Source organism: Talpa europaea (genome assembly GCF_964194135.1).
Source record: "Talpa europaea genome assembly, chromosome: 5".
Lineage (NCBI taxonomy): Eukaryota > Metazoa > Chordata > Mammalia > Eulipotyphla > Talpidae > Talpa > Talpa europaea.
This window is the reverse complement of record NC_140071.1, coordinates 89,837,946-89,856,077: the sequence shown is the minus strand read 5'-3', so window position 1 is coordinate 89,856,077 and position 18,132 is coordinate 89,837,946. Positions and strand designations below refer to the sequence as shown.

At 39.4% G+C, this 18,132-nt stretch overlaps 1 protein-coding gene across 1 annotated transcript in view; it reads right to left on the bottom strand.

Annotated features, from left to right (window-relative positions):
* The window catches only part of SPARCL1 (SPARC like 1), a gene marked incomplete at its 3' end in the record, with an annotated part of 56,975 nt that overhangs the window by 13,920 nt on the left and 24,923 nt on the right, over positions 1-18,132 (bottom strand). Inside the window, exons 2-4 of the mRNA XM_084233582.1 lie at positions 6,392-6,456; positions 1,729-1,905; positions 95-1,084 (exon numbers count right to left, since the gene is read on the bottom strand). Coding sequence (XP_084089708.1) covers positions 95-1,084; positions 1,729-1,905; positions 6,392-6,445 — 1,221 coding nt within the window. The 5' untranslated portion in view covers positions 6,446-6,456. The remainder of the gene's footprint in view (positions 1-94; positions 1,085-1,728; positions 1,906-6,391; positions 6,457-18,132) is intronic.

Below are 18,132 nucleotides of genomic sequence, written 5' to 3'. Positions count from 1 at the left end.
TGCCTTACATCCTATTATGGCTGTTTTTCTTTCTTGTTCTTTTTTGACAAAGCTAACTGCTTAATTGGACAAGCACCACTGTAAAAAATCTCACCTCTTGGTGTTTTCCAGGTTCACTGGCGTCTACATTCTCATTTTCATGTGCTCTTTCTCCTTGCTCCTCATTTTTGATGTGATGGTCATTGGCTTGAGCTCCTTCATGCTCCAGGGAAGTATGGCTTGGAAAGGAGTAGTCATCACTGGCACTGTGCCTGGGGCTATCATCGCTTTCATCATCAGCTCCATGATTTCTGGGCAAGATGTCACCTTTGGTGTCAGGCTCAATGAGCAAAGCCTCAGAAACAGTCTTCCTATCCTTCTCTTCATGGCTACTGGTTACTTCCAGGCCAGATTTCTCCTCTTGGCTCTGCCATTCAATACCTTGATTGTGTTTATTGATTTGTGATGTAGTTTCCTCTTCCATCTCTGCATTGGCATTATCATCTTCTTGTTCTTGATCATCCTGTTCAAGTTCATCCTTCTGCATCTTGCTTACTTGAGTTGGTTGAGTATACTCTTCTAAAATATCATCAGATTGGGTACTATCTTCTTCTTGCTTGCTGTTAGAATGTTCCTGGGGAAATTCGCTCTCACTTTCTGGGTTATCACTGTGTGTACCAACCTCATCTGACTCTTTTTCCTCCTCCTTTTCTCCACTGGGAATATTTGGATCCTGTTCTTGGTTTCCTTGATCACTTAGGTCTTGGCTACTTTTGCTGCTTCTGTTCAACTGAGGATTTGAATCACTTATAGATAGTTCTTGGTTTTTCTCTGTGATACTTTCTTGTTGGTTAGAATCTACAATGGAACTAATACCAGGAGCAGGGAAGTCAGTGCCCTCTGGGAGTGTTTTCTTTTTAGGCTCAATCATATCATCTTTTAGGTCTAATGTTGCTTCAGTTGGTGCATCCTCCAAATTCTCACTGATATCACTGCCACTTTCCTCTTGATTCTTTAGTCCCAGCTCTTGGTTGTAACTCTGATCCTGATCTGCTGACTGGTCATTGCTTTTCTCTTCTGATTTTAGTACTGAAGAATTTTCAGCCTTAAAACAAAAAAGTTTAGTTTTGAAAACACATGATAATATAATGTCTATATCATACTTACAATTCACATGTCAACATTTAATATTCATTTTTATTTTTATTCATATAATATCATGTGAACTGATTTCTTCACATTCTGCAACTACACGTTTAACCTGAATCTGAATTTTGTGAAATGAAACAATGATATCTTAGCAAAAGGAGTGTAACTCAAAACACACAACTTTTCTAATATTGAAGACATTTGACATGATCATCCTCTTTTAAAAAAAACTAAGCTGGGGCCTCCCTGGTGGCACAAGGGGTTAAGCATCAGCACTATGAAGCTATCCGCAGCTACTGCAGCACAAGTTCAATCCCCTGCCAGGGAGGTGAACCACATGGCGCAGCAGATCTCTCGTTTAGCCCACTGCTCCCCTCAGCAGTGTGTTTCAGTAGATCTGCCTGTCTGCACCTCACTCTGTCTCTGGTGAAGCATCTCACCCCCCATATTTCTAGCCTGTACCCCAGTTCTTCTATGCATAAATAAATAAATCTTTAAAAAAAACTAAACTGAGACAGAGATAATATCTTTGATTGTGCCTTGAAATTGAGAACTTTGGGTAATTAAAAAATTGTATTAGTGTACTCAGGTTACTTTTACCTTATCGTTGGCATGGTCTTCTACAGATTCTGCAGTTTCCTTTTCATTTTCTGCATCTTCAGCACTTAAAATGGGGATCGCAGTGTTGTCAGGTGTTACCAACACTTCAGCCTGTTGGGTGGAACTCAAGGAATCAGCAGTTGGTTTGGAATCCTCAGATAGGAACCTTGCATTTGTCTGAAAAAATTAAAAACCAGTTTGTGTCATTCATGTTTAGATGCTAATATTTAAAATTGCTATTACTCTTTTATTGTCATTATTTTTAGTAGCAACATACTGTATTCATAACATCAATTAAAAGACATTCTCTAAAATTTATAAGGATATACACAAATGACCTGAATATTATTTTAAGTGAAAACAGGATCCGGATATATTTAAGAAAAAAGTTATTTGTTCAGAGACTAGCTGAAAGTAGAGCAAAAATGATTTCAATAATAGTAATCTTTGAGTTTTATATTTTTTTTTGTTTTTCAGACTTTTTGAAAGTATTCATGCTTTATAGAATAATGTTTAGCAGAGAGTTGAAATCAAATTAACAATAAGGGATAGCATTGTGCATTTCTTAAGTTAACTTTTAAGTACTCTGATAATTATCAGAAAAGATTACAAACCTTTTATTTAAGATTTGTTACTTTTTTAACATTATCAAACTTACAGCCACCAACAAATCTTCTAATAAAAATATAATTTTAAAAACTGTGAAACATCACCAAGTTTAATCGGAAGAGCCACGATAGAGTATTATTTCCACAAGGACATTGGCTCTGCTATTCCTAGCAAGACTGGAGACATATATGGAGGCTGAGATGATGCAATGTGAATGCATGAATATTGTTTCATACGCCTGTTGGCCATCTGCATGTCTTCTTTGGAGAAATGCCTATTTAGCTTTTCTGCCATTTTTTAAATTATATTGTTTGTTTTGCTTTCGTTAAGTTGTAAAAACTCTTCGTACATCTTTGATATCAGTCCTTTGTCAGATGTGTGATGTGCAAACATTTTTTTCCATTCAGCAGTGTGTCTCTTCATTTTGTTTTACTGTCTCTTTTGCTGTGGAAAGCTATGTAGAGATCCTCAAAAACACTACAAATGGATCTGCCCTATGACCCTTAATTCCACTCTTAGGAATCTATCCAAAGAATACAAAGCATTAATTGGAAAGAAAATATGCACTCCTATGTTTATTGCAGCACTATTTTAATAGCCAGGATATGGAAACAACCTAAATACCCTCAAACAGATGAACGGATCAAAAAGATGTGGTATAGGGTCTCCCCAGTGGCGCAGCGGTTGAGCGCTGGGTTGCGAAGCTGCCCGCAGCTTCTGCAGTGCCGGTTCGATCCCCGGCTGCTCCCCGGCCACCTGGGGAGGGTCCCACATGGTGCGCAGACCTCCCCTGTGCAGACCTCACTGGCCGCCCGCTGCTCCCCTCAGCAGTGTTCTTCGGTCCTTCTGCATATTCTGCTCCCTGCTCTGGCTCTGGTGAATTCTCTCACCCTCCAGCGCTTCTGACTGTACCCAGTGCTTATATAAATAAATAAATCTTTTGAAAAAAAAAAAAAAAGATGTGGTATATACACACAATGAAATACTACTCAGCTATCAAAAAGATTGATGCATGTCATTTGTGGCAACATGGATGGAACTAGAAGGGATTATACTAACTGAAATATGTCAGAAGGATACAAATAAATACCTAATGGTGCCATTTATTTGTGGAATATAGAGAAACCAAACAAAAGGAGAGACAAAGATAAACCTTGAAAGCTGACTATAGATCTGAGACATCCAGGAGAAAAGGGGGAGATAAAGAAGGAGGAGGAGGAGTAAAATCAGGTGGGAGAAGAGCACATTGGACAGTGACTAAGGTTTCTAAAAGGGGGAGGTGGTGTGGTGGGGAACAGGGGGGAATGGGGTCCATTGGAATATTACTGGAGCTTTGGTGGTTGATGTGGTGAAATAATATACAACTTTAGAGGTGTAAACCTTAGTATACCCCTAAGACATACTGTGATGTAAATGAATATTACCCTAATAAATGTAACTTAAAAATATGGTTACTTTAAAATTAAATAAATAAAATGTTTTATAAATATTAAGGAATTATCCAAGTGAAAAAATTACTATTACTCATAATGAGTAATATTTGGTAGTTTGGTAATAATATGAACTATCTGTTCTCTTAGGGAGGTATCAGATGGGACTTTTATTAGAAAGAGACTTGGATACTCAGATAGATCTGGCTAGTCAGGCAGACTTGGAGAAATATAAAGCTTAGGTTCTATATGGAATAATTCATCTTTACTCCTTTAATAGGCCCTGTAGTGCTGATTGTGTAATGTGAAAAAAGCCATAGAGTGTAGGATTTACTTTTTTTTTTTTTAAGATTTATATATTTATGCATACAAGAACTGGGTACAGGCCAAAGGTGTGGGGGCAGGGAGAGGATTCACTAGAGACAGAGTAGGGAATAGAGTAGGCAGATTGAAATACACTGCTGAGGGGAGCAGAGGGCGAGACTTGCTGTGCCATGTGGGTCTCATCCCTGGCCGGGGATCGAACTCGTGCTTCAGTGGCTGTGGACAGCTTCATAGTGCTGTGTCTTAACCCCTTGCACCATCAGGGAGGCCCAAGATTTACTTTAGATATGGTTTGTTCTCTTGCTGCTTATTACCTTTTCAACTGAGGAGAGTCATTATAGTTGAAAAAAATTTCCAGAGATGCCATTTTTGACAAGAGAAAGGAGAAATAATGGCGATCACCTTGGTTTGTTGCAGGGGTATCATGGAAAGCAATGGATGCCGGAGATTTGGATTTGTTAGACTGAAAATTGCTCTTCCTCTCTGCACCCCTTCTTCTCTGCTCCTCCCCCCCACCTCCAAATTGGAGAAGTACACAAAAAATAGCAGTTCATTTTCTTTCTGAAATTTTCTGAAACAAAGATTCTACTTTATCATTATACCCACACTTATAACAACATACCTTCTGGAAATCTGTGGAATCTTCTAATCACACAGAATTCATTTACATTTGGAGAATTCAGGCAGAAGGGAGAAGTGGGATGAGATTTTTAAAAGATAAATCTTATGAGACGACATTAATATTAAGCTTTTTAGCATTTGGTTGGGTTTCTAATAACAAATTTTCCTAAAAAGGAAACAGCTGCTATATATTTATATTCAGGCATGTCGTTCAAACATTTGGTTCAATACCACATTTGACGCCTGTTTACATAGCAGCACAGCTGCAAGGGAAAAACACATTTCGAGAGAAAACAATGGTTCTGTGGGAGTTCCTTTCTGTGCTGACTATAATTTTCCCTGCTTTTGCAATTTCAGAAGACATTGTATGACTTCAGCTGGAGCAGTGCCACACCACTTAAGTATGTTCCTCAGCGGTGGCCACCGGTTCTGTCTTCTAAGATCTGCTTGGTGTAGGTGGCATGGCATTTGTCTTTGCTGACATCTGTCAACCAGAAGTTGGCTACCCGCTCTCCAAAGAGCAAGGACAGAATCTTCTATGTGGAGAGGGAGCGAGACAAGAGATAACAGCTTTGTCTATTTCAAGAGATACCAGCTTTGACTATTTTCACCATTTGGTGAAAAAGAAAGGACAGCACAAGTTCTTTAATTTGGTGAGGGATGATATGGATCACTTGGGGGAACAACCAAATGATCATGCCAGCCAGAGTTCCATTTTATTTTTATATTTTAACTTTGCTGTTATTTTGAGGCTACTGACTTAGTCTCAAATGATCTGATTTCATGTGTGAATGTGGACCAGTATATCTGATCATGAAGGAAAAAATGTTCTAGCTCAGTCTGCTTTCAGCATACTTGCTTGGACAGATCCCCAAAGATGAGTTAGGAGCTGATTTATGCTCACTGCATCTGCCTTTTAACCCATTGCTTCCTGTTTTTATTTAAGACTCATAATTTCTTAGTATTTGATGTGGCAGAAAAGGTAAAGTTTTTCATACTAATTTCTTAGCTTTATCATACCACAGTAATGAGTTTTCATAGGAAAATATATTTCTTCCTATTCATTTTGGTGTTTGGGCACATTCTCTGTCTAACAAACCATTATTCAACACTTTTAACTGCAGATTTATTATTTTATCCCATAGAAACTGAAAGTTCTGAAAGAAACATTATTATGTAACATTGTATTATAACTTACGTAAGTTTTTTTTTATTGCTGTAACATTGCATTGTACCCTCTAAGTTTCAGGTGTATATCATTGACAATCAATACGGGTATATACTATATTAAGTTCACCATTACAAGTCCAAGTTTATCCTGCATCATGTAATTGTATCCTTAAGCCCGACTGACCCACCACTCTGCCTCTTTCCTTCTAGTAACTACTAGTTTGTCTTTTAGTCCAAATGTTTATTTTTGTTTTATTTAATTCATCTATTTATTTTCTCTCTATACCACATAGGAGTTAAGTCAGGCATGTGTTTGTCCTTCTCCATCTGGCTTAAGCCATTTTTTTAATCTCAATTTTTTAATCTATTCATTCCTTGCTTGGACAATTAAGATAATATGGCAAAAATAAAAAAGAGAATTTCAAACCACTAGGTAAAAACAGTTTATTTTAAGTGGAATTTCCTAAAGTAAATGTCAGAGATGTAATAAAAGAAGAAAGTTTATTTACCGGGATTGCAGCTGCTGTTCCCAAAATGTAGAGGAAAAAAAGCACAGTCTTCATGCTTGCTAGGCCTGTGAACCAAGAGGACAATTAGCAGGTAATTTACAGATTAAGAAGGTAATTTTCCTAGCAAATAGTAAGCTTTTTTTTTAAAGATTTATTTACTTATGCATACAAGAGCTGGGGTACAGGCCAGAGACCCGGGAGAGGGAAGTTGTGGGGGGTGGGAGAGAGGATTCACCAGAGACAGAGTGGAGAATAGAACAGGCAGATTGACTGAAATACACTGCTGAGGGGGGCAGCGGGCGTGGCAGGAGAGGTCTGCTGTGCCATGTGGGTTTCTCTCTGGCTGGGGATCGTACTCATGCTGCAGAGGCTGCGGACAGCTTCATAGTGCAGTGCTAAATCCCTTGCGCCACCAGGGAGGCCCACAAATAGTAAGCTTTTTACTGTCCTTTGTATTTAAAGGCAATTGTTGTTGGAAGGACACATCTCAAAGCAGGGATTAATGACAGTTTTTACCCAATTGTGGCTCTGTAAAAAACAAACAAACAAAAACTCCTTGATTTTTTTGGCCCAGCTGTGTTTGACAGGATCTGCTTATGATTGTTCCTCCTTCCATAAAGGCTCTCTCTATGCTGATCTTGGGGCTTAATTCATGTGTGTCCATGGTGAAGATAGTAAGGGAATGAATATTGTATGTCAGGTTTGGATAAAACCAACTGCCTCTCTGGTGATGGAGAAAGGTACACACTCAATGACTATTTTTCAGAATGCAACTGCAATGTCCTTGGGAGGTTACCAGTGATCATCTGATCTAGTGATGTGACATTGACAATCTGTGAATTGGTGGTAGTCTGCAGATAGGTTGGTCTGGTCATCATTGTGCGATTAAATTAACACTTTAAAATTTGAGGTTTCACATCAAAATCCAGATTGGACCTGAGTAAGGGCTCTCTCTAAGGGACGCTGGCTTTGTACTTGGTCTGTGTCACTTTGGTTCTTTGCCTTGCATTTGAGTTTAGAAAGTTCCAAACTAATTTTTTTTCTAATTTAGTTTTCAGATAAGAGACAGAGAGACTCAAAGAGACCAAGTAAATTGTCCTCCAGATGAACTCTTAAAAAATTGTGGGCTATCTATATTTTCTTGTACAGTATCCCTAAATCTGGGAACCCAAATTGCCTGGGATTATGGAGACAGCGTTTAGTCTTAATAGAGATGTTCTGGGTCTCCCAGAAATAGTAGAATTACATTTTTTTGGACAGTCTTAGTTTTATACATGAATACATGCACAGAACTTTAAATAATACTTTCTGGTTTGTAAAAAAAAAAAAAATTGAGCAGTTTCTTCTGCAACTTACATCAATATTTCTAAATAATGTGCTTAAATGAATATTTAAAAAGTATATTAGTGCTTACCATAATTGTACTCATTTAGAACATTACTGATTTAACACTTCACATACAACACACATGCAGATACAGAACACACTGGCGTACACACACGTACTCCTCCCCCTCCTTCCCCTCCCCTGTCTTCCTAAAACAATAATATCATAATTCTTGTTTAAGTCACTGCTTAATATTCTATGTATTCAAAATTAACCCTTAAGAGTTGAAATAATGAAAGTGTGCTTAAAACATGACTTTTTTTTTTTAAATTCTATTTTTTTAAAAGATTTATTTATTTATTTATTTATACATGCACTGGGTACAGTCAGGAGCGCGGGAGGGTGAGAGAATTCACCAGAGCCAGAGCGGGGAGCAGAGCAGGCAGAAGGACTGAAGTACACTGCTGAGGGGAGCAGCGGGCGGCAGGAGAGGTCTGCGCACCATGTGGGACCCTCCTCCGGTGGCCGGGGAGCAGCCGGGGATCGAACCAGCGCCGCAGAGGCCGCGGGCAGCTTCGCAACCCAGTGCTCAACCGCTGCGCCACCGGGGAGGCCCAAAACATGACTTCTTTGTTGCAGAGAATTGTATGGACAGATGCTCATGGGATAGAAGGTACATTGATTTAAATATATTTTTTCAGGGCCTCCCTGGCGGCACAGGGGTTAAAGACAGTGCTACAAGCTATCGACAGCCACAGCAGAATGAGTTCAATCCCTGGTCAGCCAAGGAGCAACCTACATAGTGCAGCAGACCTCTCCTGACTCGCCCACTGCTCCCCTCAGCAGTGTATTTCAGCAGATCTGTCTGTTCTGTTCCCCACTCTGTCTCTGGTGAAACCTCTCACCCCCCACACCTCTGGCCTGTACCCTAGCTCTTATATGCATAAATAAATAAATCTTTAAAAAAATGTTTTTTCATAAACCTAAAAAAAATCATTATTCAACATTTATGACAATGTAATTATTCCTCATAGCTGCCCCGAGTAGTCATTTTATGTGTTTAATCATACTGAAATTTCTTTTCTTGAACAACATTTTGTTTTTACCTGAATATTGAAGTTGCTTCCCTTCCTGGTTTTTATGTATTGGTCTGTGGATGCATCACTTACTCTTCCTTCCAACAATAACAAATACTTCTTTTAGTATTGATACAGTAACAAAGGACATGTCTCTTTCTGTCTGACCAGATAAGCATTTTTATCTTCTTTATTTACCCTGTAGGTTTACCAACTTTGTTATCTTACACTTAGAGGATCAAGTCCACCACTAGGAAGATAACATCTGAACTGCTGGCCACAATGTCATGGTTGAAAGAAAGCTGATGTCAAGCAAATCCTCCAGATGCTTATGTTCGAGGATGGACATGCTGACACTTGCCCACTCCACCTTCTACTCCCTTGCAACTTATCTAAAGTTATTGTATCAATACTAAAGGAAATTTTTGTTGTTGTTGTAAGGAAGCCTGAGAAGGGAAGAAACCTCAATATTCAGTCAAAAACAAAATGTTGTTCAAGAAACGAAATTTAAGTTACAAGGGCAGGATGGTGGTCTTTATTTTTTTTCCCCCCCAAAGATTTAATTATGCATACAAGAGGTGGGGCACAGGCCAGAGATGTGGAGGTGGGGGGAGGGAGGGTTAGAGGATTCACCAGAGCCAGAGTGGGGAGCAGAACAGGCAGACAGGAAATACACTGCTGAGGGGAGTAGCGGGCAAGGCAGGAGAGGTCTGCTTCGCCACATGGGTTGCTTCCAGGCCAGCCAGGATCAAACTCTTGCCACAGAGGCTGTGGACCACTCCATAGTGCGGTGCTTAACCCCCTGCACCACCAGGGAGGCCTGGGACGGTGATCTTTTAGACACAAGTCTGCTGCCCTTCTCAATTTGTCGATAGATTAAACCACTTTCCTTCTCCTCAAACTCTGTTTCCTTTTATTGGCTAAGGGAACTGAGACAGGCTGGCATTCGTTATCAGTGTGGTAACAATCACAAGAACAAGAAAACTACAACAAAATATCAGCAAATCCCCAAGTAATGTTTCCCCTGGTGGTGATGTCCTTTCCAGGGTCCTTTCTCTGCTCCTTTTGACTGAAAGTCCAGGGCCCTGTGGAGCTTTTCCCAGGATCTCTTGTGCACTCCCTTAGTGCTGCCTTTGTCTTTTTCTTGTGTTGGGTTCTTACTTCCTGAGCCCCGTGTGTTTTTCTATTTTTGGTTTTCTACACTCAAGAACTTTTTTTGCTTATGGTACCCTCCTCTGAAACCTTCAAGTTTAAGCTTTTCCTGTCCTTCCAACTGCTTTCTGTTTTCTAAAAGAATGTTGATCTCTTCTGTTCATTTTGTCTCCTCATATCTTGTCTGTATGAGCTTATATTATCATATTTTACCTGTCATGGTCCTGGATTTTTACTGTGGAATGGCAATCTATGCATACTTTTTGTATGCCTCATTTAATAAACAGATGATTTCTATGTCTTTTTAAAAAAGATTTATTTATTTATGCATACAAGAACTGGGGTACAGGCCAGATGTGTGGCCAGAGGTGTATGTGGGGGGGGGGGTGAGAGGATTCACCAGAGACAGAGTGGGGAACAGAACAGAAAGATCTACTGAAATACACTGCTGAGGGAAGCAGCGGGCAAGACAGGAGAGGTCTGCTGCACCATGTGGGTTGCTCCCTGGCCAGCCAGGGATTGAACTCATTCTGCTGTGGCTGCCGATAGCTTGATAGCGCTGTCTTTAATCCCTGCGCCACCAGGGAGGCCCTGATTTCTATTCTTCATTGACTTATATTCTCATTATTATTGTTATTAAAGCACATAGGAATTACTATGGAGTGTTGGTTCTAACAGCAAATGAAATTTTTTTGCTGTTGTTGTAGAAGAGGAGGCTTTAAGAATTTCTTCAATATTAGAAGAAAATAAGAATACATTTCACACACCCAGCTATTCAAATTCACCCACAGTGTGGGCCACCTAGACTAGAGAAGAGTGTGTTGGAAGGATGGAGAGTTAAGCTTTACATAGAAGGTGATTTAGAATTGCATGTAGGGGAAACATTCAGTGACCTTAAATGAACTAAACAATTCCAACTTTTAATGAAAATAACACATTCTCAACTTGTAGACTTAAGTATAATTTTACTATGGGATTTCTCAGAAAATGACTATATTACTTAAGCAGAAATTCAGAGTTCTCACAGTGGAAAGTGTACTTGCATCAATTATAAAATTTAAATTAAGTTTATTTAGAATTGATAGTGATATATAAAAGATGGTGGAAGGTTATGCTATCCAAGTACTTCAGGTTTACCAAACAGATTTACAAATGGAGTATTATTTTATCATTGCAGCAACCTCATTATGTGACAGATGAACAGGCCTAGAAAGGCTGAGAAGCACATGCTCCAGGTCACAGTTTGTTAAGAAAGGAAACTGGAATCGAACCCAGTTTTCTTGGCTCCTCTTCTGACTCTTTTCCAGTTCTTTTGTGAAAAAAGGTTTATATTTGCCTCTTACACAAATATGTTCCCAAGGGGAAAAAACAAAAAAACAAAACAAGTATTGAAAAAATACAGAATTTACCTCAGTTTTTAATTAAAGGCTCCAACATTTTTAAGTTTAAGGGTTTTTCACACTTGGCAAATATTTTTCTGTGCTGGAAAATAAAGACTTATTAGAGAAGTTTGGTTGGGTTATTGGATATCAAAAGTCCCTTTCAGTGATGCCTTTTACAGTTTAAGTGGGGTAAAAGCATAGAAATTCAGTATCCCTTGAATGTAGAACATATTTAAATAAAAACACTTAGCATTCCTTTTCCCCCCAGAATCTAATAATTCAGTTATATTGAAAAACATCTTACACTGAAAAAGTTCAACATCAAGCAATAGGGAGAGCTGGACTCAGTCTTCAGCACTGTCCTTAACTAGTTAAGAGACATGGGCAAGTCACTTATTCTTTGAGACACAGCTTTTTTTCTTTAAAGATTTATTTATTTATGCATACAAGACCTGGGGTACAGGCCAGAGGTGCGTGGCTGGGGTTGAGAGGATTCACCAGAGACAGAGTGGGGAACAGAATAGGTGAATCTACTGAAATACACTGCTGAGGGGAGCAGTGGGTGAGACAGGAGAGGTCTGCTGCACCATGTGAGTTAGCTCCCTGGCCGAGGATCGAACTCATGCTGCAGTGGCTGCAGATAGCTTCATAGTGCTGCTACTTAGCCCCTTGCACCACCAGGGTGGCCTGTCAGACACAGTTTTTTAAGTAATGAAAAATTTAGAGGGTGACTTAGATGATCATTTAAACTTAATGCTTTATGATTCTAACATTGAAAATAACTCTATGAACTCATGAACCAAAAACTGCTGCTATCTTTTTCCCTTAACCTACTAAACCTGTTATAGGACAGGGAGAGGGGCAGCCCAAACCCCGCAAACCTGCCTATTCTAAATGGGTTCTGCCATCCGCCGCATCAACACAAAACATATGACACTTTAATGGGAAGGAACTTTAATAAAAACTAGGAAACAATACAGGTAAGGCAAAGAGTCTAGTTTCTAAATGAAGCACCCAAAGTTACCCGTCCCCTCGTGGGTAAAACTCCATCCAAATGGGATCGGCCCAGAACAAGGCCCCAAAGCCGGCTACAAGTCTAAAGCATCTTCCAGTGGGGACCCACAGAAAAGAGTCAGAAACAACCAAACAAGCCCGGAAGGAAAAGAGCAAAATCAACATCAAGATAAAAGCTGCCATTGTCACCTCCCCACGGGTCTCACCCACATCTGTGTCACCCCGTCCACGACCAAAAGACAAGCGCAGCTTCTTCACGTGTCTCTAGGCTCCATGCGCCTCCTCCAGGTCTCCTGGCTCCATCCTGCTTCTTTCCTCAGTCTCTTCTTCAGCTTCTCCCCTTCCTGCTCAGCTCCACCCTCCCTTGGGTGGGGCAGGGAACCTCCCCCTTTCCTGGGGACCACCCTGTTGCAATCCCCCCTTTTAATTTTTATTCCACCATATCTATGGTGGCACAAATGTTAGGGTGTAGTCTTAGGAGACAGTTTTTTTTTAGGGTTACAATGTGTGTAAGAGAAGCAACATGTGAAGAAGCTGCGCTTGTCTTTTGGTCGTGGACGGGGTGACACAGATGTGGGTGAGACCCGTGGGGAGGTGACAATGGCAGCTTTTATCTTGATGTTGATTTTGCTCTTTTCCTTCCGGGCTTGTTTGGTTGTTTGTGACTCTTTTCTGTGGGTCCCCACTGGAAGATGCTTTAGACTTGTGGCAGGCTTTGGGGCCTTGCTCTGGGCCGATCCCATATGGATGGAGTTTTACCCACGAGGGGACGGGTAACTTTGGGTGCTTCATTTAGAAACTAGACTCTTTGCCTTACCTGTATTGTTTCCTAGTTTTTATTAAAGTTCCTTCCCATTAAAGTGTCATATGTTTTGTGTTGATGCGGCGGATGGCAGAACCCATTTAGAATAGGCAGGTTTGCGGGGTTTGGGCTGCCCCTCTCCCTGTCCTATAACAAACCCACTATATAAAATTATAGAATATAATTTTACTGTATCAAACCGAAATATTTTATCTATGGTATTTAACACTAGGAGTAAATGAGTACAAGGTATTTCCTTTTTATTACTGGTGGTAATTTAGAGTATTTATTCTCTTAGTAGATGCTAATTGTAAAGACTAATGAAAAATACAATTTCTTTCCTCTAGCTTCCAATCATTCATTATTCTAACATTCATTCATACCACCAGCATTTATTAGATTTATGGAACTACAGTCAATTATGTTTTAGATCAGCATATTATTGCTTTTCTACTATTTTGGAACACAAATAGTATTGTTTAATACATACTTTCTTTGTCTTGGTACTGCTACATTTGGGTCAGGATAAATCTTTCTGGAGGAGGGAAGGCATCCTGTGCACTGTAGAATATTTAGCAGCACCCCTGAGTTCTCCCTGCTAGAGGTCAGTAGCAAGCCTCATTCCTCTCTAACTAGTTATGGCAATGAAAAATATCTCTAGACATTGCCAAGTGACCCCTGAAAGGCAAAATCACTGCTTGAGAACTGCTGGGTCAGTAGAAGAACATTTTGCTGCGTGGGGTTAGAAAAGCATGTAACTCAGAACAACACTTATGATGCATGTAATCTTTGGCAAGTTATTTAACCCCTGAACCTCAGATTCCTCATCTAAAAGTGGGATAATGTTTGTGAAGGTTAATTTTATGCGACAACTTGACTTGGGTGTGAGATGCTTAGCTATCTGTTTGAACTTCATTTCTTTTTTTTTTTTGAAAAGATTTATGCATACGAGAACTAGAGTGCAGTCAGAGATGCAGGGGAGAGGAGTGTGTGTGAGAGAAGATTCACCAGAGATAGAGTGGGGAGCAGAATAAGCAGATATACTGAAATACACTGCTGAGACAGGAGAGGTCTGCCTTGCCATGTGGGTTAGCTTCTTGGCTGGGGATGGAACTCATGCCATAGTGGCTGCGAGTAGTTTGATTGGGCTGACTTTAACCCCTGCACCATCAGGGATGCCCCTGTTAAACCTCATTTCTGGCTGTACCTTTAAGGGTGGTTCCAGAAGAGATTAGCATTTGAATCAATAGATTATGTAAAAGAGATTGCCCTCCCCTGTGTGGATGGGTTTCATCCTGTCTATCTAGGTACTGAATAAAAGGAAAATATGGACTAAGGGAGAATGTGCTCTCTTAGCCTCGAGTTGGAGATGAGCCTTCTCCTGCCCTTGCACTGGGTCGTACCATCAGTGCTCCTCATGGGTAGCCTAGGACTATCTTGAACTATCAGCTCTTCAGAGCCTCCAACTTGCAGACTGCAGATCATAGAACTATTAGTCACTATAATTATAAGAACCAATTTCTCACAATGAAACTCTCTTCTTCCATGTACATATACATATATGTGCATATATATAATTATATATATAATATAATTTATATTTATATGTCCTATTGGTTCTGTTTCTCTGAAGAAATTGGTCTCATACAATATCTAATTCAGTTTTGTGAAGATTAGGAGCAATAGCATTTGTAAAAATGTCTGATATTCAATAAATGTTTATCCTTTTTGCTGTCATCTTCCATAGAAGTCAAATTGTGACTTTTGAATAAGCAACTTAGAGTTTAAGAAAATAATATAATGGAGGTTTTGCTCTAAGGTCAGAATAATTTCCCAGCAGAAGTTTTAAAGTCTCTTGCCCACATATTTACAAAAGTTCCTTTTAACTCCAGGAGCCTTTTCAATATTCATCACAAATGACAATGGAATTAGGTTAAAAACTCTTGCCACATTTCTTTTAAATGGTAGCAACATAAAGGGGAAGGAAGAAGCTCTCTACCCCCACTCCCAAGTAGTTATGACAACCAAAAATTGTCTCCAGACATTGAGACATCAAAAGTGTTGTGGGTTTTATGTCTGATTTCTTTTTGAGTTTATTTCTTAAAACAATGTGCATAGCTATTTAATGTGAGAAAATAGTTCCCTTTAATTTGGTCATAGGATTTCACAAACCCTCCACATTTTCTTAAATCTGAATGCAGCTGAATGAAACAAAGAAATGTGTTTAGTTAGCCAAAGCTTGTATCATTTATTCAAGCTTTTATTCTTTGAGTGCCTGCTAGACACTGCCTTTCTAGACACAGTTCCTGTCTGACAAGATACAGAAGATAAAGTTATGTAAATCAAGTTAGTGTGAAGTGATGATATGTACATAATGCAATGGAAATAGAAGTTAGAAGCATTTAACATTGGTAATTAATATTGTTAATATTTACGAAGTCCTAAGTGCTTGATTTGTAGGCACTGTTCTGAAGGTTTTGCATATACAAATTCTCAGTTTTCCCAACAAGCATATAAGGTAAGCACATTGTTATTATTATTTAACTAGCATGGAAAATATGGTTAAGTAATATGTCCAAAATTACACAGCTAAGTAGCAGAGCTGATAATTGAGACCTGGCTTTTTTGTTTTGTTTTTATGTCTGTGCTCTTAATCAGTGTGCAATACTGTCCCCATATGGAAGAGACTTTAGAGAAAGTCATTCTTGATTTGGTATTTGAAAATCAAACAGTAATAAGTAACTGTATGAAAGGTGGAAAGGACAATCTGGAGGGAGGAAGCAGCATCAGAAACAATCCAGAGACAAGAGAGCATATGTTTGAGTCACTAGGGTGCTCGTAGAGGAAATAGAGGGAGATAAATATCAAAAACAAGGCAAGTCCTTGTGCATTAAACAAGGAATTTTAAATTCCAGCAAAAAAGCTCTGGGCATTCAATGAATGATTGTCAGTGGGAGAGTGATATAATCAGATTTGTATGTTAAAAAGGATTCTTGGGACAGTTGTGTGAAAAACAGACCAGCTGAAAGATTTATTTATTATTTATTATTTATTTTTTAAAGATTTATTTTATTTATACAAGCACTGGGTACAGTCAGAAGCGTGGGAGGGTGAGAGAATTCACCAGAGCCAGAGCGGGGAGCAGAGCAGGCAGAAGGACCGAAGTACACTGCTGAAGGGAGCAGCAGGCGGCAGGAGAGGTCTGCGCACCATGCGGGACCCTCGTCCAGTGGCCGGGGAGCAGCCGGGGATCGAACCGGCGCTGCAGAGGCTGCCGGCAGCTTGGCAACCCAGCACTCAACCACTGGGCCATCGGGGAGGCCCAGCTGAAAGACTGAATAGGAGAAAATTGCAATATTAAGGTGAGAGGCCATCAGAGCCTTAATTTTTTTTTTTTTAAAGATTTATTTATTTGTACAAGCACTGGGTATAGTCAGAAGCACAGGAGGGTGAGAGAATTCACCAGAGCCAGAGCGGGGAACAGAACAGGCAGACTGATGAAATACACTGCTGAGGGGAGCAGTGGGTGGCAGGAGAGGTCTGTCGCGCCATGTGGGACCCTCACTGGGGGCCGGGGATTGAACCTGTGCTTCAGAGGCTGCGGGTAGCTTCGCAGCCCAGCACTCAACCGCTGTACCACCAGGGGAGGCCCTGGAGCCTTAAATTTTGACTATGGTTTTAGAAATGGAGATGAGAGGGATATATCCATCTTTTACTGCTTTATGAGAGCAGATTGGTAAATTTCTAGGAATTTTGTGAATTTGTTGTTCAATAAAGTTATCATTAGAAATCAAATCTTAAATATAATTGTTACTATTAATATTTAATATTAATTATATAACTGAAATTATTAATATACAACTATACTGTACTATACTAAACTAATAATATTAATATATAACTAAACTATATAATATAATTATATTAATAACAAAGAAAATACTCAAAACTCATCATTTCATGATTATTGGACTGCCTACAGATACCGTTGTATCTGTACATAGAAATACTATATGACGTGTGCACAGTGCATCCATTCCAATTCTGTTCGTGATGTCATCTTGGTATTTTGATATCAGCTATGAAGGGAGGATTTACATTACGAAACTCATTAAATGCTATTCTTCTTTCCCATTCTCCATTATATTTTCGTGCACACCACTAGATTGTTCTGAGAAGTATTTAAAGGAGGAATAGATAGATAAGACTTAAAGACCAGTTGCATATTATGAGAAAAAGATAAGGAAGAATCTTGGGTTTTCACATTATCCTGGAAAATAGGGTAAATGGTGATATTAATCACCAAGATAAGGGGTGTTAGAAGAGAATCTGATTTTAGAAAAAAAGATGATGAATTAGCTTTGGACTTATTGAATTTGAATAGAGATATACTTAGACAAATGTGTCTGGAGATAAGCATAGAGTTTGGGGGTACAGATACAATTAGGGCATTTTAGGATGAGAACCTTTACAGTGACAGAGCAGAATGCAAGAGCCAGAATTCTGTGAGTGACGATCACTAGGTGCCATAAGAGGATGGGGAGAGGTAAAGATACAAAAGAGAGTTACATAAGAAAAAGAAAGTGTTTTGAATGGATCAAAAAGTTGTAGTACACACACACACACACACACACACGCACACACTATGGAATACTACTCAGTGATCAAAAAAGATAAACTCATGTCATTTGCAGCAACATGGATGGAGCCAGAAGGAATTATGCTAGCAGAAATAAGTCAGAAAAGAAAAAGATAAATATGGAATAGTTTCACTAATATTTGGAATACAAAGAAACCGAGCAAAATGTTAAAAAAAAAAACACAAAAAACTTGCAAGCTGACCATAGATCAGGGGCATACAGCAAGGGAAAGGGAGGGAGAGGGGTCACAACAGGGGAGGAAAGAGCTCAAGGGACTATGGTGATGGATCATGCTATGGTGGTGGGAGAACTACAGGAACTACACCTGAGGGGAGAAACCAAATACTAT